At 39.6% G+C, this 23,489-nt stretch overlaps 1 protein-coding gene across 2 annotated transcripts in view; it reads right to left on the bottom strand.

The window, feature by feature from the left end:
* Window positions 1–5,905: 5,905 nt before the first annotated feature.
* The window catches only part of homer1b (homer scaffold protein 1b), a 91,603-nt gene continuing 74,019 nt past the window's right edge, over window positions 5,906–23,489 (bottom strand). For both annotated transcript variants that reach the window (XM_067982655.1, XM_067982654.1), the window contains exon 9: window positions 5,906–9,552. In XM_067982655.1, coding sequence (XP_067838756.1) covers window positions 9,364–9,552 — 189 coding nt within the window. In that variant the 3' untranslated portion in view covers window positions 5,906–9,363. The remainder of the gene's footprint in view (window positions 9,553–23,489) is intronic.

Below are 23,489 nucleotides of genomic sequence, written 5' to 3'. Positions count from 1 at the left end.
ACTACAGTGATTGGATAGCAAGTTAGTGCAATCTCCTTAATGAATACTTCTAGAAATACTAATTTAATATTTCCACTATTTCATCCAATTCAACTCTTTTCAGAAGGACACATCTGCAATCTCCAGTAGATAGCATTGTTTGGATATTTTTTACAATTTAAAGGAAACACTTGCAATTACATAGCCCTGCAAAACCTCTGGATGTCTCACAGCACTTCACAGCCAATGAAGCAATTTTGAAGTGCAGTCCCTGTTGTAATTTAGGCAAACTTAGGAGCCAAATTGCGCACAGCAAGGCCTCACCAGCATCAATTAAATAAATTACCAGATAATCTATTTTAGTGGTGTTGGTTAAGGGATAAATATTGGCCAGGTCACCAGGAAAATTCCTCTGCTTTTCTTCAGATAATGTCATGGGATCTTTTACATCCACTTGAGGGCAGACAATGTCTCAGTTTAATGTCTCATTCGAAAGACAGTGCAGCACTCCCTCAGTATTGCACTGAAGTGACAGCCTAGATTATGCGCTCAAGTCTCTGGCGTGGGGCTTAGATCTTCTGACTCAAGCAAGGTTCCAACAGTGAACCAAGGCTAACACCTTTAGAGCATTAAGGTTTTGTATAATGATGGATATGTGTATGATGGAAACAGATTAGATCCCATTTAAAACTAAAAAAACTAAATTAATTCAGTTCAGTCATCATCTTTCACATATTTGGACACTTTTAGCATTTATATTGAGATGTGCAGCTGTGTTTTAGTGATGTAGTCACCACAGTACAAGAGGCTCTTTCTAAGTATGATCTAACAAATTACAAGTTTTATTGTAGATCGTCATGTATAAAAGTGCTGCAAGTTTTTAAAATTCAGATTTACGTAAAAATAAATATCAGCATTTTAAAATGTGAATGGAAGTGCTCTCGAGCTACAGTACAAAACAATTATTACTACTAATATAAAGGAACATTTTGGGAGGGGGAGGAGCAAGAAAGAGGAGGAAAGGTGAGGTTAATTGTATTTCAACAAGATATTCTGAAATTGTAAAACCTCATAAATTCGAATGACATCAGGGTGTAAACCTAAATTCTGAATCCCTGCAAACTGTAAAAACATTGATGGAAATTTGTAATTGAAATCCAATTGCAGATAAAACAGCAAAAACAATTTTCAGAAATCACATTTTAAAAACATAGGCATAGAGCATCATAAGAACACAATACACTCCTCAGTGAATTGCACTGAATGACAAATTAACAAGTTTAATTGATGTAACAAGCTTCCTGTTGGTACATTTCTCCTAGTCCCAGCTGCAGCTCTATTATGTTCCACAAAAGTGCTCGAACCTCAGTAAAATTACCTCTGATGAGAACAACTTCATCAGTCTTCATAAGTTGAGGTTGTATTATGCAGGCATCTATAAAAGGTGCGGAAAATGGATCCTATGTAGTACCGACGTTTAGCTGCATCCCGACATCTTCTGATGCTCACCCTAACAATCCACACAAATGTGAACATCACTACACACTGATGACAACAACAACTTGCATTGATATAGTGTCTTTAACTTAGAAAAAATATCCCAAGGCACAACTCAAAAGCATGTGTAAAAATGGATGCTGAGCTCAAGAAGGAAAGATTAGGAGGAGTGACATAAAGCTTGGTTAAAGAGGTGGGTTTTAAGGAGGGTCTCAAAAGGAGGAAGGACAGAGGGATTTAGGGAAGGAATTCCAGAAACCATGAACTAGGCGGCTGAAGGCTGCCAATGGTGGGGAGGGGGGGGAAGCACGAGACCAGAGTCGGAGGAATAGCGATTTCTCGGAGTGGGGGGGGGGGGGGTGGGGGTGGTATCAGTGGCAGATGGGCTGAGATGGGGCGGAAATGGGCTAGATTATGGAGGTGGAAGTATGTGGCCTTGGTAATGGAGAGGATATGGGGTCAGAAGTTCAGCTCAGAGTTGAACAGGATGCCGAGGTTGCGAGCGATCTGGTTCAGTCTGAGGCAGTGACCAGGGTGGAGGGTGTAGACAGTGGTAAGGGTACAGGGTTTGCGGTAGAGGATGACTTTAGTCTTCCCAATATTTATCTGGATGTCACACTAGCAATCTGACACCACAGGGGAAGTGGAAAGGTAGAGCTGGATGTCATCAGTGCACATGTAAAAGTTATCCCTATCTCTGCAAATGATGTTGTCAAGGGCAGTGTGTAGATAAGGAAAAGGGGAATAAATGTTATTAAGAAACGGGTTTACTTATAAATGACCCTTCAATTTCCAAAAGGTAAAATCCATCATGTTTAATCCAATAAAGCTCAATGTTATAACCTTTGAAAAAATATTGGTTGGTATTTTGCTTTACAGTTACAGTGTGCTTCATATTAGTCTAATCAAAAGAAAAAACAAAAATCAATTTAGTTAAGCCTATACTTACTGAAGACCTTCTGCAAATGGGACAACAACAGCTACCTTTATGGTTTCATCAACTTGTAGCTCAGTAACAAAAAAAAAGCCTCATCATTGCCAACTTTGTACCACTTCTTATACAGTTTTATACATTACAATACCTTGCAGTTTGGATTACATTATCCTGTGTTTTGGAAACATTTAGGAGCAAATCATTCATATTTGCAAGGGAACAGGAAATCCTAACCAGCTAAATAGAATACTGTAAGCATGCTTATAGCAACAACTTGCATTTATATAGTGCCTTGGACGTAATAAGATGTCCCAAAGCGCTTCACAGGCACGATTATCAAACAAAATTTGACACCGAGCCACATAAGGAGATATTAGGACAGGTGACCAAAAGCTTAGTCAAAGAGGTAGGTTTTAAGGAGCATCTTAAAGGAGGAGAGATAGGTAGAGAGGCTGAGAGGTTTAAGGAGGGAATTCCAGAGCTTAGGGCCTAGCAGCTGAAGGTACGGCCGCCAATGGTGGAGTAATTAAAATCGGGGATACGCAAGAGGCAAGAATTGGAGGAGCGCAGAGATCTCAGAGGGTTGTAGGGCTGGAGGAGGTTATAGAGATAGGGAGGGGCGAGATTGTGGAGGGATTTGAAAACAAGGATGAGAATTTTAAAATCGAAGAGTTCCCAGACCGATAGCCAATGTAGGTCAGTGAGCACAGGGGTGATGGGAGAACGGGACTTGGTGCGAGTTACAATACGGACAGCAGAGTTTTGGATGAGCTCAAGTTTATGGAGGGCGGAAGATGGGAGCCCAGCCAGGAGAGCATTGGAATTGCCAAGTCTAGAGGTAACAAAGGCATGGATAAGGGTTTCAGCAGCATATGAACTGAGGCAGGGGCAGAGATGGGCGATGTTACAGAGGTGGAAGTAGGCGGTCTTGGTGATGGAGCGGATATGTGGTTGGAAGCTCAGCTCAGGGTCAAATAGGACGCCAAGATTGCGAATGGTCTTTTTCAGCCTCAGAGAGTGGCCAAGGAGAGGGATGGAGTCAGTGGCTAGGGAATGGATTTTGTGGCAGGGACTGAAGACAATGGCTTTGGTCTTCCCAATATTTAGTTGGGGAAAATTTTTGTTCATCCAGTACTGGATGTCAGACAAGCAGTGTATAAGGGACCGTAATGGCAATAACACTTACAGATATCCTATATCATGGGTTGTGTGGATTGTTTCAGTTGGTATACAATATATTGTATATGTTTCATTGTTTTCACTTTGTAGGCATCTCTATTAAATTTTACATCATTTTTGGAGGCAGCTTTATTCACTTTACTATGGTAAGTGTATCCTGTACAATTTCAGCACAAAGAAAAAAATTGTATTATAATTGGAAAATGACATTAAAGGCACCAACTAAGTTAGTTGACATTTCTTTCAAACCATATAAAATTTCCTCCAGGGTTACGCAACCCAGGTTGGCATTAACTGCAAGCTGTAGTTATTAAAAATCATAGTTTGCATATTTAACATAAGATCAATTTAAAAGTCAAGTGTAGTAATGTCTCTTCATCATGTAAATGTATACTTTCAAGATTGCTATGATCTCAAAAACAAGAATGTGCCAATTTCTTCTGATTATTCAAAATGGCTAAACATTTGTAAAACTTAGAGTAAACAAATGAAATAACTAATTGAATACAGTTTAAACAATTATGTTGCACAGGCTGAAACGGTTACCTATGTGGTCATGTTACATTAAATAGCATCACCCGTTAATCCTATAAATTATTTTTAAATTAATTGCTGAGCGAATATCTTTCATCATTAGTCTGCCAGTGCTTAATGATTTTACTAAATCTACACAGTAACAAGTTCAGCATTTTTCTGTGAACCAAAGCCACACACTTACAGTTTAGGTGTCAGTCTTGGCTCAGTCGTAGCACTCGCGCCTCTGAGTCAGAAAGTAATGTGTTCAAGTCCCACCCTACAGACTTGAGCACATAATATAGACTGACACTTCAGAGAACAGCAGGTGAGCTCTCCCAGTGTTGTGGCTACCATTCCTCTTTAAGGGTATGAATGGGTTAAAATGTGTTAAAATGTGTGGTACTAACTTCAGCATACAGTGAATCTCAGCATTCCCTCTCTGCCAAAGCACTAGAGAGAGAGAGAGAGAGATATCGATCTGGAACAGAGAGAGGTCTTAACTAAAATAAACACCTGCAGGTATATAAACCAACTGAATTGTAATAGAAATTTGGATTCAACCCAAGACAATTGAGCTCAAGAACTGTAAACTCAAGAGAAATTGTTTTCCCAACTAAGCTTTGTTTGGTTGTAAGTACTTTACTTTATTTGAAGCATTAAACTTTGAGTAAGTGACATTTTGCTTGTGAGCTTATTGTCTTACCGTTATTGATCTCACATAACAACTAGTGGAAGCTAGCTAGTTAACACCTTCCTCAAGCAATAACACCAGACAATTATCTGGTTATTTACCTCACTACTGTTTGTGGGACCTTACTGTGTGCAAATTATCTGTGTTTGCCTACATTACCAATCTCACTACTGTTTTATAATTGGAAGCTGCCTATATGTAAACTTATGATGTGGAGATGCCGGTGATGGACTGGGGTTGACAAATGTAAGGAATCTTACAACACCAGGTTATAGTCCAACTGTTTTATTTGAAAATCACAAGCTTTCGGAGGCTTTCTCCTTTGTCAGGTGTCAGGTCACTTGCTCACCTGACGAAGGAGAAAGCCTCCGAAAGCTTGTGATTATTAAATAAAACAGTTGGACTATAACCTGGTGTTGTAAGATTCCTTACATATGTAAACTTATCACACTGTAATTACACCCTCCCACCAGTGGTGGCATTTCAGCACCTCCACTTTGGAAGGAATAATTACAGCATGGTAAGTTTACATTGGCTGTTCCCATTATTAATGTGCACATAAGGTATCATAATGGAAAAATGAACAGGAAGTGCATACAAATTTTAAATTATTTTATACTAATATTTTTTTTGCAGAGTTTGTGCAGTCAAAGTGATGACTGGGGATGGAACTCAAGCCCTTCCCACTCTGTATGGAGTTAGCAACATACTGAACCATCAGGGGAATAGAACTGCAAGAGGATTTTCCTTGAAATTAAATTACTCATTGATGATAAGGGATTAGAAAAAATGAAAAATAAATTAAAATGAGAAGCGATTTTTATACAATTGATGTTACTGATGAGGACCTTGCAGACAAATATACAGAATATTTATCAATTGTACCAAATTTTATGGGAATTACAAAATGCAACTCATTGTCCCTGATCATCACTGGTCTTTTATTGAAAAACCTCGCCAGGTTACTTGACCTCTAAGTGTCCTCAGAGGTGCTCCACAATACTGAGATATTCATTGTGCTTTATAGAGTTAGATATTTCACCCTTCATTTTAAGCTGACATCATAAATGAAAATATCATGTTTTAATATAAATTAACCGACAGCAATAGAAGTCTGCAATGTTGCAGTTTTTAATACAGTACAAACAGGTTCTTTTGGCACAAGGGCTTACATGGATTCTAAAATCATAAAATCCACCTTAAGACACACCATAAGAATATTACAGTATTGCAATAAATCAATGACTCCATATTTGGAAAGACATTCACATATAAAAAAGAATCACTGACAGTTTCTGTAAAAAGGACACTGGGTTTGTCAATTTTGGCACAGCTGTTGACCAGCCACATTTTTGAGAAACAATACAGTTACACCTAAATAGTGGCATAACAACAGAAAAGCCTAGAGCGTTGACCCACCATACTGTACATGCTCAGATCAGGACAGTTCTGTACTATACACTGTATTAGATTTGTGCCCACTTGTTAACCAGAGCATGCAAACACACCTGTTCTGTGCTGGAATAGGGGACTTGAAGCTGAAGACTTGAGTCAATAACCAAGTGCTTCTAAGCTCTGTCCTCTTATTCTGGTTCAGAGCCAACATTGTATACAATTGTCCAAGCATAATACCATTTAATTCAGAGCTTCAACATACAATTGTAGCTACATTTGGTAACATGATTAATAGGATGCTACCAACAACCTAGGACACAGTTTCAAATCAAAGATTCATCTGCCTTAAAATACTCTAACTTCTCCTCCCTTCAAAAATACGCTTACACAGTATCTCCAGGAAGTTGGATGGTACAAATTAATTTTTGTGGATCTATAAAAGTGCAGTTGTGTCTGTAGTATTAATGCCATTGTTTTGATGAGTGTTCTCAAAAACACTCATGTAAAAGAGCACGAAAGAAATACTTGTGTATTTTAATTTAGACCAGACAGGTCAGCAAAAATAGATACAGCCTTTAATTAGCCATCAATTTCAGCAAGATTATTTTCTTTGGAATTAACAAATTAGAAAAGAAACTGGACTTTGCAGAATTAAAAATATAACACAGCTTACATCTCAAAACATCACCGAAACCCCAGTGGCTTTACCTTTTGAAAACCAATTGAAACAGTCAGAATTCATATGTTCATTTATCAAGCAATACAATGTCCTAACAAAGTACAGAGCATAAAGCTGCAGTTTCCCTTTCCTTTAGCAAACTTCATTCAACTTGCCACACAAAACAGTTTAGTGCCGTCTAGCACAAAATTTTCCAAACTATAAACACAGAGAAGCCTCTGTTTCATTAGCATGCAGTATTGGGTCAAGGCTCTATATTATTTCCTGATCCCAGTGTAACAATAAATTTTAAAAACATTGAAAACAGATCCGACCCCATACTGAGTGAATGAGAGATGACATAAATATCCAAAAGTCATTAGGGGCAGATGAGTATTCTGTTGTCTCAATTGAGGGCAAGTCTACAAGTGACAGGTTGTATATAAAGCAATAATACTTTTGCTGATCTGGGCACAAGGGTCATATTAGTATGCAGACCAGAAGATGGCGTTGTTCCCAACTGTTTTAGTTAAATGAATGGGTGATCCAGAAGTGAGGACTTTCATGAATCTGTTGCAGGACTCTTTATATCCAAAAAATCTTGGTGCTTATCTCCCCAGTTCTTTACTCTTGTTGTAGGAGACTCGACTGCAGTGGAGTTACATTTTCATTTGAAGTTAATGCTCATCTAGCAATAATCAAGCCCCAGTAAGTGCCAAATGTTCATTTCTGTTCTGACCAAAGCTACTGTTTCACGGAACTACACTATTGGGACTGAGTAAAAATTGATCCTCAGAAGTTACATTTTACATTGTTTTACTGCAGTGTTCGGAAGTCTGTACAATTGTCCTTTAAACATTTCTTAAATAAACATTCATTTGTTAATTAAATCATATATATCTCATCAGCAGGCTCGATCAAGGTCTATTCTAGACTAATATTCTAGCAGCAAATTCATATTTCGAAGGTTAAATTTTTGCTTCTGTTCACCAGCTTGGCTCTATCATTCTTGGTTCCTCAACTTAATCATTATATAGCTATTGTCTTGATTCCTTTTTCTGTTACAGACAATTTGCAACAGAGGCACCTCTTAAATAATCCATGCCGGTATAGTCTCAACTAGTCTGCCAATTATTGCAAGATTAGTCAACACTTCCAGTAGCTTACAGGTTGTGATAGAAAGATAGGTACATATTTTCAGAGAGCTTGATAAACATTTAAAATGTGTAGCACTCCATGACTACCATATTATTTTAGATTTATAAGGTACACTGTAAACACTGTAGCATGTACAGTAAATAGATTTCTCACCTTTAACCTGTCCTCCTCCATTTTTTTAAAAAGTTAACTATTTGTTGGAGCCTTCAGTGAGTGAAAATTCATAGACCTTTACAGCACCTATGCTGAAACAAGAGTTTCATTTAAAAAATGCAAGTTATTCTCCAAGATACAAGAAGCTTCATAAACCTTAACCAAAATGCACTGTTCTATTATGCCGTGGTAAATAACCAATTAACCACTATTTAGGTTTGCTTACACACCTAGAAATTACTTAAATGCACAATAAAAATTATAATCTGAATAAAACACATTTCAATAAATTATACATTTTAAAATTATAGTGGCATTCTATTATTGCTGTATAGTACACATCTTAAAAATTGATGACTGCCCAATATTACTTTTTTGGATTTTCATAAATTTACTTCTGAATGTGTGTATGGTGAGTGCATCAGCACTATTTTGGAAAACCACAATACATACGTTTTGTAAATAACAAGGTAGCAGTTATATTAAACTTACACTTTTATTAAATTTAAAGAGACATCATCCCTTTTATCAACCTGCACAGAGTGTATCTCAGAATGAAACTGTACACCACACAAACACTTCTAAGCCTTCGTAAAGAACTATTCAGTGTTCTTAATAAATTGAAAAATCATTCTTATAAAGAATTTCTTTGGAGCCCATAAATAAATGCATCTATCAGTGCATCATTTTTCACTGTTATAATAATTTGACAGTAAAAATGAATGAAACTTAGTTAAGATGCAAACAGTATGTGGATGTTACCATTAACAGCCTTTACATAACTGCATAGAGAAAGGGATACTGTCTCTTTGATTCAGTAAAATCCAGTTGTTTGCAATTGAAAGGCTTCAATTATCATATCATAAACCTTTCCAAGTTGCCTGGTGTACATTTTGATGCAGTCTCCTGAAATAATGGGAATTTTAAAAACTAAATGTACAAAATTCTTGACTATAGCAATCAAAGAGAAGAAATAATATGGGGAAATGTTCATTTACAATTAGGCTTTGTGCGCTTGCTCCTCCTTAAGTAATGGATATAAATCACTAAATAAAGAGTGCAAAACATATCTTACGCTGATATAGAATGCTACAGGGAGCCTACAGTATTCCGCCACCTTTCACTGGGAAGAAAGGAAGATTTCAATCTGGCCTTTACATGTACTGAAATTTGGATGACGATGTTGATGTAGAGGTTCTCGTTTTAGCTACCTTCTATTAACTTCGCCAAGTTATCTCGTAATTCTGTTAGTTCAAAAATTTTCCCATCTAGAATTTCTAGAAGTGTTTTTAAGTTATTCCGGAAGACCCCTTGCTCAATCTGGCTCTTCTCTAGACGTTGCTCAAAGTCTGCCAACTGCTCCACCAGGTCTCGATTGCGGGTTTCTACTTCCTATAGGAAGAAAAGATGAAGGAAGAATTTAATTAAAGTATTCCATGGAGGGTTTATATTCTGAATATAAAAAAAACTGAACATCTAAGAACAGGCAATGAAATTAAAAAACCTGAAGGCTGAGCATTGTGAGATGAAAGGCACATTTCTTTGGACTGCTCAATCCAAATGAAAGTTGCGTTATATACTTTCTTTTTACTGTAGCCTGAAATGGATAACTATTACAGTATAAAGAGAAGTTGAAGTCAACTGCTAGGTATCCAACTTAGGTAGGTGAGATGTGAAACAACACTAATGTCTTTATTCATATATGCTCTACATATATTTAAGCAATATGTTATTTTGTTTTGACATATCCTGATTACAGAATGTATTGCCACTACCAGCTTTTACAATGTTAGTTTCCGTAACCAGATTATACCAGCCAATTGGATGGTTAGCCTTATGTGGTGGAAGGGTTTTAGGGACCCCATAATCCGTCGATAAGGGGAGTCACACAAACCCACCAGATGTGAGTACTCTGATGGATGTCAACCCAGAATTTAGAGCTGGAGTCTCCACTCACCAGGGCTGTCAGGAACAGGGCTCAAACCCTACACCTACTGACTCAGGGGCGGGAAGGTATATTTTGGTAGAACCAAAATGCGGTGGGTTAATTATGACTTAAAAGGATTTTTCTCCTTAATGTTGAAACATTCTTAAAATTAAGAATAAGGTCAGTGCAGACAATAGTCTTTAGTAAAAATGTGAAGATAATTCTAAACAATTTTACAACACCAAGTTATAGTCCAACAAATTTATTTTAAATACCACAAGCTTTCGGAGGCTTCCTCCTTCCTCAGGTGAATGGTGTGGAAGGAGGAAGCCTCCGAAAGCTTGTGGAATTTAAAATAAATTTGTTGGACTATAACTTGGTGTTGTAAAATTGTTTACAATTGTCAAGCCCAGTCCATCACCGGCATCTCCACATCAAAGATAATTCTATGTGGTTGTCTTACTTAGAGTTAAAATAGATCTTGGCATTAACCCTTGGAGTACTATCATCTTATTTGGTCACATCTAGCCTGCCAGTTCATAATAAGGATGCACATTACATAACTCATATGGCAATATTGGTTAGTAATGTTATCTTGGCTTTTACCACATAACATAAAACGGTCTAGATTTATTTACATACTCTCCTGATGTCTCTCCTAATCTCTGCCATGCCTATGTAACCTGAATTCACTATGTCCAATCGTGTGCGCATTTCAGCTGCTGCTCCAGACCCGAGCCCATTATTTCCATCTCCCTTTATTTTCCTCTTTGTCCCTCTCAGGCCCTTGTCTCTTTCCCTTCCTGTCAACCATTCATGTCACTTTATATTTCTCCCCTCTCAGGTCATTCACTCTCCCTAATTCCTACCCTAATCCATCACTAATCTACCGTGTTCCTACTCACCCAGGATTGAAACCTCATTGGATAAACCCACAGCTACCCTCTGTGCCTCTTTTGACATTCTCTGAAGGGGCCACCAAGGGTCTCGTCGCCGCCTCCTCACGAGTTGCAACCCCAACTGCCCCATCCTGTTCTCTTGACCTTACTGTGGATGATTGGATGGACATTCTGGTTTTGACTGAAACTTGGCTTATACTTGAGGACATCTGACAGCTTACTGAAGCTTCCCCACCTAGCTATACTTCTCACCACCTGCTCCACTCAAACTGCCATGGTGGCAGCATGGCACTTATCACCAAATCACACCTTGGTTTGTCCTTCTACTCCTCTTCCTTTGAGTACCTTATTTTGTCTTCACCCTCTTGTCTTGCCTTTAAAATCTCTGTTGTCTACTGCCCCCTCACCCCAGTTTCTCCCCAATATATCCTCCCTCCTTTCCTCCATTAACCTCTGCACCGAGCAACTCCTCATTCTCGATGATTTCAATCTTCATCTCAATTCACCTTGCCCTCTTCTGATTTCACTGTTCTCCCTAAACGTCTTCCTCCATATAAACTCTCCTATCCATTTTAATGGCCACTCCCTTGACCTTGCCATCTCATGTGGTCTCAATTAGACATTTCTGATCACTTCCTTGTATCCCTCATCACCACATCCCCCTACCCCTTGAAAACCCACTTCCTTCTGTGTCTGCCTTGGGAAAAGAACTCTGCCCAAGTCACTTACAACTGCACTTCCAATCTCCCAACTGCCTAGCCTTTGGTTCTCCATTCATCATGATACTTCTGCAACTGTCTATCTGCTCAACCCTATCAGCCCACTATATTAAAAAAAATTCTTCTATCCTCTCCCTTCGTTCTTTAGATTATCTTAAATTTGGGCCTCTAGTTACCAACTCACCAAACAGTGGAAATAGTTTTTACCTACTTAAGTTCTCAAACTCTCATAATTTTAAACACCTACTTCAGGTCTTCTCAACCTCTCTGTGCTGGTGAAAAAAGCTCCAATTTCTCTGATGTCTCCTCATAGCTAAAGCCTTTCATAGAATCATTGAATGGTTACAACACGGAAGGAGGCCATTCGGCCCATTGAGTCCGTGCTGGCTCTATGCAAGAGTAATCCAGCTAGTCCCACTCCCCCGCCCTATCCGCGTAGTCCTGCAAATTTTTTCCCTTCAAGTACTTATCCAGTTCCCTTTTGAAAGCCATGATTGAATCTACCTCCACCACCCCCTCAGGCAGTGTATTCCACATCATAACCACTCGCTGTGAAAAAAAGTTTTTCCATATGTCGCCTTTGGTTCTTTTGCCAATCACCTTAAATCTATGCCCTCTGGTTCTTGACCAATCCACCAATGGGAACAGTTTCTCTCTATCTACTCTGTCTAGACCCTTCATGATTTTGAATACCTCTATCAAATCTCCTCTCAACCTTCTCTGCTCTAAGAAGAACAAACCCAGCATCTCCAGTTTATCCACGTGACCGAAGTCCCTTATCCCTGGAATCATTCTACGAAATCTCTTCTGCACCCTCTCTAAGGCCCTCACATCTTTCCTAATGTGTGGTGCCCAGAACTGGACACAATACTCCAGTTGAGGCCGAACCAGTGTTTTATAAAGGTTCATCATAACTTCCTTACTTTTGTACTCTATGCCTCTCTTATAAAGCCCAAGATCCCGTATGCTTTCTTAACCGCTTTTGCAACCTGTCCTGCCACCTTCAACGATTTGAGCACATATACCCCCAGATCTCTCTGTTCCTGTACCCCTTTTAGAATTGCACCCTTTAGTTTATATTGCCTCTCCTTGTTCTTCCTAACAAAATGTATCACTTTACACTTTTCTGGGTTAAATTTCATCTGCCACTTGTCCGCCCATTCTACCAGCCTGTCTATGTCCTCTTGAAGTCTATCACTATCCTCCTCACTATTCATTACACTTCTTTGAAATAGTGCCTTGTACACCTAAATCCAAGTCATTAATATATATCATGAAAAGCAGTAGCCCTAGTACTGATCCCTGGGGAACACCACTGTATAGCTCCCTCCAGTCTGAAAAACAAACGTTCATCACTACTCTCTGTTTCCTGTTACTTAGCCAATTTCGTATCCTTGCTGCCACTGCCCCATGGGCTTCAACTTTGATGACAAGCCTATTATGCGGCACTTTATCAAACGCCTTTTGGAAGTCCATATATACATCAACTGCATTGCCCTCATCGACCCTCACTGTTACCTCATCAAAAAAACTCAATTAAGTTAGTTAAACACGAATTGCCTTTAACAAATCCGTGCTGGCTTTCCTTAATTAATCCACACTTGTCCAAGTGACTGTTAATTTTGTCCCGGATTATCGTTTCTAAAAGTTTCCCGACTACCGAGATTAAACTGATAGTTGCGGGGTTTATCCTTACACCCTTTTTTGAACATGGGTGTAACATTTGCAATTCTCCAGTCCTCTGGCACCACCCCTGTATCTAAGGATGATTGGAAGATTATGGCCAGTACCTCCGTAATTTCCACCCTTACTTCCCTCAGCAACCTAGGATGCATCCCATCTAGACCGGGTGACTTATCTACTTTAAGTACAGCTAGTCTTTCTAGTACTTCCTCTTTATCATTTTTTTGCACATCCAATCTCCCTGGTATCTTAATAAATCACTTCTGCAATCTTTCAATGGCCTTAATATCCATGCTTAAATAGGGCATCCAAAACTGGACACAGTATTCTAACTGTGATCTAACCAATGATCTGTGCAGGCATAACATTACCTCTGCCCTTGTACTCCATGCCCTTATTTATAAAAACTAGGACCCCACTTTTTAAATAAAAAACATGGTCAAATTGTCTTTCTGCTTTTAAACATTTGTATATCTCTCTGTTCTCTTTTTAGAGTCTTATCTGTTCCTTTTATAGGCTGAAAAGAACATACTTAAGCTTTCAGGGAACAAAATTAAAATCCCACAGTGATTATTTCTGTTTCTGGTAGCACAGAGCCGCCACCACGACTAACTTATTCAAAGCTACTTCTACATCCTGCAACATCTGCCCATGACCAGTTGAATCTACCAACAGGTTGTCATTTAAGCTCATGATGTCTTCTTCTGCATAGCAGTCCTTCTACTATTCCTTGGTCTGTTATCTCAACTAGGGAAGGTTAGGTACTCTTAAGATACATCCTAGCAACTGCTTTTGTCTAAATTAGGCGTACACCTCAAAGAGTTTTGTGTTTCACACTAATATTACATTTGTTTAAGATTTTGCACAACTAACTGAAGAATTTCACTGTTATCACTATTCTGATCCTGATATCCTTTGTGTATTATCAATTCTGCCCCAAGGTCTTTGAAGTAGACTAGTTGTTCTAGGGTCCCATTGCCCAAAAAGTATTTTATCCTCTTCCACTCAGGATTGAGCGAAAAGTGACTTCCTTGGTTAGTGGTCTCCTATCCATATTTTTATTTAACATTCATCAAGTTTTATATGTCCTCTGCTTTTTGCAAGAAAGGCATCAAGAATAAATTTCAAACTGTTAACTTCCATTCCCAATTTCAATCAAAATATGTTCTAAGATGTCTGAGGAAAGTAGACAAACCTAGTAAACTTCAACAGTAGTTAAAACCAATGTATTAAGTTTCTTGCCTCTTGAAGCACCCTCTGCTCACTTGCAAAGATTCCAAAGAACTTGAATGCTGCTGGCAGGCATATCATGGAATCATACAGCACAGAAAGAGGCCATTCAGCCCATTGTGCCTGTGTCGGCTCCTTGAAAGAGCTATCCAATTAGTCCCATTCCCCTGCTCTTTCCCCATAGCCCTGCAGATTTTTCCACTTCAAGTATTTATCCAATTCCCTTTTGAAAGTTATTATTGAATCTGCTTCCACCACCCTTTCAGGCAGAGTATTCCAGATCATAACAACTCGCTGTGTAAAAAATGTTTTCCTCATGTTGCCTCTGGTTCTTTTGCCAATTACCTTAAAACTGTGTCCTCTGGTTACAGAGCCTTCTTTTCACTGGAAACAGTTTCTCCTTATTTACCTGATCAAAACCCTTCAAGATTTTAAACACCTCTATCAAATCTCCCCTTAACCTTCTCTGTTCTAAGGAGCACAACCCAGGTTCTCTATTGTCTCCACATAACTGAAGTCTTTCATCCCTGGTACCATTCTAGTAAATCTCCTCTGCACCTAGGCTTTGACATCCTTCCTAAAGTGTGGTGCCCAGAATTGGACACAATACACCAGCTGGGGCCTAACCAGTGTTTTATGAAGGTTTAGCATAACTTCCTTGCTTTCCTACTCTATGCCTCTATTTATAAAGCCAAGGATCCTGAATGCCTTTTTAACAGCCTTCTTAAATTGTCCTGTCACCTTCAAAGACTTGTGTACGTACACCCCCAGGTTTCTCTGTTCCTGCATCCCCTTTAAAATTGTACCAATTAGCTTATATTGCCTCTTCTCATTCTTCCCACTTCTCTGCGTTAAATTTCATCTGCCATGTATCTGCCCATTTTAACAGTCTATGTCCTCCAGAAATCTGTTACTATCCTCCTCACCATTTATTACATTTCCGAATTTCGTGACATCTTGAAACTTTGAAATTATGCCCTATTTACCCAAGACCAGGTCATTAATATATATCAAAAAGAGCAGTGGTCCTAATACTGACCCTTAAGTCTGAAAAACAACCATTCACCGCTACTCTCAGCATTCTGTCCCTTAGCCAATTTCATATCCATGCAGCAACTGCCCCTTTAATCCCATGGGCTTCAATTTTGTTAGCAAATCTATTATGTGGTACTTTATCAAATGCCTTTTGAAAGTCCATATACACATCAACCGCACTAGCCTCCTCAATCCTCTCCGTTACTACATCAAAGAACTCAATCAAGTTAGTCAAACACATTTTGACTTTAACAAATCCGTGCTGACTTTCATTTATTAACCCATATTTTTCCAAGAGCCAATTAATTTTGTCCCTAAATTATTGTCTCTAAAAGTTTCCCCCACCGACGTTAGGCTGACTGGCCTGTAGTTTCGGGATTTATCCCTTGCCCCTTTTTTTGAACGGGGGTGTGACTTTTGCAATCCTCCAATTCTCTGGCACCACTCCCATATCTAAGGAATTACGCTGGGTGTAATTTGTGCCGGCTAACAATAAAAATTGCTGAATCTAGCCCCGTCCACAAAACTGGCTATGCTCCTGCCACCCCCAACCACCCACCCCCCCCCCCCACCCCCCGCCGCCCCCGTTCGAAACAACGAGGATGGTGAGTTCCCGCCGATTGCGTCAGCCTGTGGCTGTTTGAGGAGGGTTTTAAAATGAAGCTAGTTTTCTTAGGTGCAAAGGCACTAGTAGGCATGGTTTAAATGTTTTTAAATAGTAAAAAATATAAATTTACTAAGAAACTGACTAGTGTACCCCAATGAAAGTAGGAAATGCTTTTCAGTATAGTTTTTATGAGTCATTTTCAGTGAGTTTAAATCAGGTTACTCACAGGCAGAGGACTGGACAACTTTATTAAAAATGCTTATTTTTAGTGATAAACCCATTTTCAGCTGTATTAATAAAATTTCACCAGGTTACCACTCTCAAATACATCTACATCAATGAATATTTTTGACTGCAAAAAAAAGAAATGATTATGCTATGTCAAGCTGCCGAATTGCATTGATTCATGGCAGATTTTACATTTGTGATTATGTTAATACATTTTTGCAATTTGCGCCCAAATGCTGATTGCGCCCAAAACAGAAACTCCAGGCCCAATTGTATTATGATTTCCCTTGGGCTGAAAGACATTCCTCTACCAAGCCGAACACGCGTTTGATAACTTCAAGAAAACACATTAGGACAGATACATTTTCATACAACGTTATGTCTGCCTTGCTTAGGATCATAAGTTTCTGCCTGTGGGTTATGAATATCTTTATCGTTCTATATGTTGTTGTAAGATTCATACATTGCTTCTGTTACTGCTTCCCTTTTTAGGAGCCCAGCAGGAAGGTTGTTTTTATTGTAAAATATATACTTCCTGACAGCTGTTCTGGCTTTATCTTTTGAAATGATCAAGAATCTATCATCTTTCCTGACTGCCGTAGGTAACTGCTGCATTGACATTTAGCTGGTCATAGTGTCATAAAGATCTGCACAGTACTCTTTCCATTTCACTTCATGTACTGCTAATAGCAACTTTCTATTCTCATCTTTATTGACTTAAGACGTCAGTACAAAGTCAGCCCTTTGTGTCAGTTCTTTCACTTTCTGGCACAAGTTTCTGATATTTCTTTTACTGAGTTCTTCTAGCTTAGTGCACAGCATTTTTAGCTACTTTTTCTTGAATTCTATGACATTCTTAATGGACCTTGTTAAAGAGTTGTAGATAGGCTTTAATTCCGTCTAAAATGCAGTTATTTATTCATCTTCTGTCAGTTAGATCAACTTCAAACTTCATTGCCCAGCCCAGAGCAGATGGAAGACTGTGTTGAGGTTAAGCCCCTAAAGCAAGACAGATGCAAGCACATTATACGGAGAAAGAATCTGGCATCTAACGCAGTGGGCACTGAAACCAGATCAGAGGGTATATGCTGTATCAGAAGGTGACATTGCTCCTCATGTTTATGTAATGATAGCTGATAGAGGTGTGCAGCTTTTTGGGATATATTAATTTCTTTATAAGTTTAGTCAGCCTGAGCTTGTCCTCTCAGCTCAAAAGGCTATCATCCAGAATAGGTTAGGAATCTTGTAATGCTTAGTAAACTATAAAATATCAGGAGCAACATCTCTAGCTTTTCGGATCTAATGTAACCTGTCCTCTGAATTAACTGTGCGCTGGAACTACCTTCATAAACATAGCATAAAAGGCCATTCAGCTAGCTCAATGAACAAGCTTCTGTATCAGGGCCCAACATGATTCTTTTTCATCTTTCCACACACTGTAACCTTTATTGCTCTAGTTTTACTAAATCAGAAATTGATCTAATTCCCTTTTGAATCATTAAACTGAGACAGTGTTCAAATAACAGTCCAGGATATTTTAAATCTCCACCATCAGCAATGGCTCCATTTCTCTTCTACTGACCAGGCCAGCACTAATGCAGTTCTTTGCTACCCTACATGACCTTGAACAACTCAACATTCAACCTTCCCGTATCCCCGATCATCCCGACACTTAGCTGATCTTCTAAATCTTTTTCCTACCTCTAATCCCAACTCTTAAACTGTCTTCCCATTTCTAATAACAACTCTTACGGTCTTTTGACCACTATCTCTCATCTCCTTCTTGCAGGAAATCCTGCAACAAATCACAATGTAAACCAGTCCAGTCCTGTTTGGAATCACATCCTTCAACTTCCTGTCACAAGAGAATATTGCAACGCCTCTCTATCTCATTACATGCACACTCATCTCTTCCTTTCTCTCCTCACACTAACACTATCCTCTTCTCAGATACTACTATTTGCACATCCACTAACTCCTCCCATCACACCTTACTCGCTACACATCACATATACTTCCCTTTACATTCATCACATTGCCATTCTCATTCCACCTTGCTGTTTCTCCACCTACACACACACACACACACTATAAGCACAAGCCCCACACATCTCCACCTTGGACTGATTGGTGGACCAAATAGACATGGCTTTGAAGGAGCCACTTATCTTCTGCAGTTTGCTCTCCCGCAGATGAGTAGAAGTAATGAGTCCCAACCCCAAGTAAGTGGCGGTGGTGCCATGGGAGCAGTACATGTTGCCCTCTCTCAGGATGTCAGCACGTCTGCTCCTTCACCAACCTCAACCAATACCTGCCACGGTGCCATCGTCAACTAAGCCAGACTGCCCTAGCAGCAGCTGAGGTGCAGCAGTCTGCAGCCGGGACTTCACAGGCTCAAGCACCCAGAATTCACCAGCCAGGAACATTTCAAGGGTCCCCAAGTGAGCAATAGCAGCCTTCCACTGGCTTTGCTCAGTGCACTGGGAGTGCATCTTGTAGGATTATTAGAGATAGGAAACTTTCTTTTAAGAAAAGCACTGTGGGTTGAGCAATTGGGTGAGAAAAGAATTCAAGGATATGTTTGGTATTTATTTAACCACCTTGATTCCATTTAGCATTTTGGTCGACAATGTGGTTTCATAGCAGCTTCTGTGCCTGCATTCGCAGTGTGCCATAAAGATAGATGTTGTCTGAATAATTTCAATGTTCTTTAATCAAAGATTAAGAGTGTGGTGAAGGATGTAACAAGGACTGTTAAGCAGAGGAGCTTTGTACAAGGTCTAAGGGCAGGCGAATAAACAGGTCACCAGAATTGCTGAGCAATGAGCTGATCCCTCACATCTCTTACTGCAAGGCTTTGAGGTGGCTTTTCTTCTTCAGCTGCTTCCTCATCTGATGACAACTACTGTAGCTGCTCTGCCTCCTCCAAACGCAGGCCTCTCTGTAATGGTGGGGCTCTGAAGTATGCAGCACAAAACAACCCTGCAGGAAACTCTTCCTGGGGCATTTTGGAGGGAGCTCCCATGCCTGTCGAGACACTTGATCCTCTGCTTCAGCATCCCTATGGTGTGCTCAATAATCAACCTAGTGGTCTGATGACTTCAGTTATATCTGCGTTGCTCAGGAGCGACTGCGGAGGGGCATCACATGTGTACAGGGTATCCCTTGCATTCCTGCTAGGCTCAGATATGTCTCTAGATAAACGCATCGTGATAGCTGCGTGAGTACCATGCACAAACTTGTGTGATCCTATTTGTGATCAGCCACTAACTGTACATTGACAGAGTGGCATCCCTATCTATTTATGAATGTTGTTGGCTGATTTGGGGGCGTTCGGATATCAACACGACTGCAGTCAACGACGTCTTGGACAAGGAGGAAACTGGCCACTTCTGCAAATCTCCGAGCTCTCGTGTTGACTGCTGAGGTTAATGGGGAAGGTTATGTAATAGTTAGCCCTGCCGAACATTGACGACCTGCTTAATACAGCCGTGTACTGCAGACTGGGAGATGAAGGGTGATGTCCCCTGTCACAGACTGGAAGGAGTTAAGGGCTTTGGTGGCCTTGAGAGCCACTAGCAAAGCATGACCTGCTGCTCCAACAGGCAGCAGATGTCTGCACCAGCCTGGCTGGTGAAGCGCAGCTATCTGAGGCACTGCTCTCCAAACAGATGCAAGAAAATGACTGTACACCCTGTGTGCTGGGTATAGCCTCCATGAGCAACCCCTTGCACCCAAGAGGCCCTGGTCCCTGAGGCTGCAGCTCCTCTTCCTCTGACTGTTGCTATTTGCAGAAGAAACTACCAATAATAGCACCCATGACAATGGTACAAAAGTTTCAGAGGGTGATAAGGTAGCAAAAAAGTTTGAAGTAAGTGACCTACAGGCTGCAAACTCTGCTGACAAAATATAATGATGGACTGAGCTGCAACAGAGTTCTCCTTTACTTTCAGCTTCAGTGCATCTCTCAGACCCTGGGTTCGCCAGTGCTTGGGGCTCCCTTGATTTTGAATAAATATTGCAGTGCGGTGCCGATTACAGCATTGAGCTGCAACTTTCAAATTTAAATTAGCCCCCCCGTTTGCCTGGGGCGAGCACCTTTCTCCTGCCTGAAAACAGTGCAAATGGGGGCATCCGCAACGGGAACATGATGTGAATCTCCAGACCACCGTTTTTACAGCCCATCAGCCCCGTTCGTTAAAATCCAGACTCTAGCAACAAAAACAAACCTAAACCCCAATCCATTGTTCCTCTGAATTATTCCAGTCCTACGCAGTTGCTTCAATCTCTTACAGTAGGTCCATTCTTCCTACTCCTTGGAAATTTGCTCATGTTCATCCTTTCCGCAAGGGAGTTAATCCCTCTTATCTCAAACCATACTATAATTTTACATTAGGACTTTCATAAAGTTACAAAAGCTATTCTTAACTCTCAAATTGGCAATCACATTAAATATGTTGGCCTTATCCTTGATTGCCATATGTTTTTTGGCTTGCTCATTCCATAGTGATCTTCTTGCCTCCTATTGTATATTTCTGCTTCTGAGAACTTTGGAGAATTATTTGTTATTGTCTTTTACATCTCCAAAGCCTTTGACAGGGTCTGGCATCACACACTCCCAAAGCTATTTTCATTATATTGTTTTTTCTCAAATTACTAATTGTAGTTTTGAGGCTATGCTCTGACTTTTTCTGTTAACTCAAAGGTACACCAAAATTCAATCCTACATCTCCCTCATTTCCTTCTTCACATGCAGTCATCCAATCCTACCCATTCTTTTACTACTTTCAGGTTCCTTGAACACTCTCAACCCCCAGTTCTCTCAGTATGTAATGGCTGAATTTACATCTTGATCAGTAGTGAAAATTGCTGTTCTTCGAACAGTTTCTTAACGTTTCTCATAAGTCTAACCAACAACTACCAATTATGTTTGAAAGCTCCATTCTTAATCCTCAATCTGAGATTCTTGGCTTCATCATTTCCTCCAACCTTATGTGGAATTCTCACATTTCCTCCATTGCTTAACATTGCTACCACGAAGCTTGGTTTCCTCTTTTATGACAAGAACTTTTATTCCCTTCAACAATTTGCCAATTTATAGAGTCCAAGTCTATTCAGATGTGAAAGCTGTTCCCATATCTGGTTCTTGTAACACCTCTGATGCATTTCTATACAGTGTGCAAGCAAAAGCTCACCATCGAATCAATGATCCATTTCTCGCCTCTACGTCTATCGAGCCTGTGGTCTATTTTATCAATGCTACTTTGGTCAAAGCTCCTCTGAATTCTCCTCTCGTTACTTCTAAGTTTTAACTGTGCTGTCCTACCTATTTTTCCTCTTGCCTACTGTGAGAACAAGGATTCATCAATCTCCATCTCTATCTTATATGTTTTCTCAGGACCTAAAATTTATGGAATATCTTTTCTTCCTCCTACAATTTTAGGGCTTTAAAAATCTGCGCTTTCATCACCTAGTCGCTAATTTTCGATTCATCTCTTCTCTTCAAACTTGGTGGCGTCCTGCACCATACGCCTTGATCCTTCATCTTGCTTAGCTTCATAATTTTCTTTTAAAACTGCACTAAATGACAATTTATTATCCAAGTTGAGTAAGCAAAGTCAATCCTTCAGTTTAGCCTATAGTTTCTTTAGCTCATCATCAAGACTGATCCAAAGGAACAACTGACCTGGAGATAGTTTTGGACATCTTGGGGGTAGACTTTCATCTTCATGACCAGATGATAACCTGCCAGAGCAGATTACCGGCCTGTTATAGAACCCGCCCGATTCTCATTCCACTGAAATCAAAGGAATGAAAATCAGGTAGGTTCTGCACCACCAGAATACCACCCAGGCAGTAATGACGAAGATTTAACCACTCGTGTCTAAATCTGACAAAATGAGATCAACTGCTTTCAAAATGTATCAGAATTCTCCCTTATAGGAGGTCAGAGGAAGAAGTCACTGAAACTACTCGGTATTAAAGTTGAGATGTGCATTGGTAGTGTTGAGACATGAGCCCCAGAAGCCAGCAACAGGGTGTTATTTATTCAAAAACTGCTGGAAAACTATCCCTTTTCAATAATTACATTCGAATGACCAAGTGTATAATTTAAAACATGGCACATCAAATTCTGAATTCTGCAAAGAAATCAATGGGCAGCATATCAAAATCATACAGTGCCCATTAGGAGGACGAGCTAGTTCAATTAACAGCAATTTGCACTAGTGTCTGGTTTGGACAAGGTACATTCTACTGTGTACCCTTCTCCTTCCTCTCACTTTCTGAAATATTATAGCCTCATTAATCTGCCTTGGCAATAAAATCCTTTATCCTTCTAAAGAGACTGAAGCAAAGATTTTCATAGATTGGATCCAAATGGTTACACGGTATATCAAATTCTTAATAGCTGTTAACATTAATAAAGACCTTCCTGAGAGAATTTGCATAGGAAGCTTATCCTCCTTCAAGAACCTCAGAATGTATTCCAGCTCTAAAAGGCCCAGGAGGATCAGCTCAAATCAATGTTTTGACATAAGCATTCCTTGCAAACCGAAGATTAAAAAAAAGTATTAGGGAAAACAAGGTTTCCAGTATTACTTGAGCATAAAACAACCAAATGCACTGAGCAAAATTTCTGCAATTTCTCCTGATTGGATAATAAACCTATTCTGGAAAATAAATTAGGAAATATGGGTGAATGTTGGTCACTTTTGGTGTAGGTGTATATTAAATGAGAAAACATTTTAAAAATGGCACCAAATGTATTAGTTGCCACTCCTTACTTTAACGTCTGTGTTCCTAGCAGTTCAGCAACACTATGGAAGAGCCCTTTAGACTCCTCTGCCCATAGATATCTTCAATCATGTTCCCAACTGGAAATTGCCCATTTAAAAAAAAAGTCATAATGAGCACAAATTATTCAGCCTTATTTTCTCTACTTCAATGCTTAGCCACATCTCAGGATTTTTTAAAACTTACTCAATTCTTACTCTGTTCTT

This window comes from Heptranchias perlo, chromosome 4 (assembly GCF_035084215.1).
Source record: "Heptranchias perlo isolate sHepPer1 chromosome 4, sHepPer1.hap1, whole genome shotgun sequence".
Taxonomy (NCBI): domain Eukaryota; kingdom Metazoa; phylum Chordata; class Chondrichthyes; order Hexanchiformes; family Hexanchidae; genus Heptranchias; species Heptranchias perlo.
This window is presented reverse-complemented; position numbering and strand designations above follow the sequence as displayed.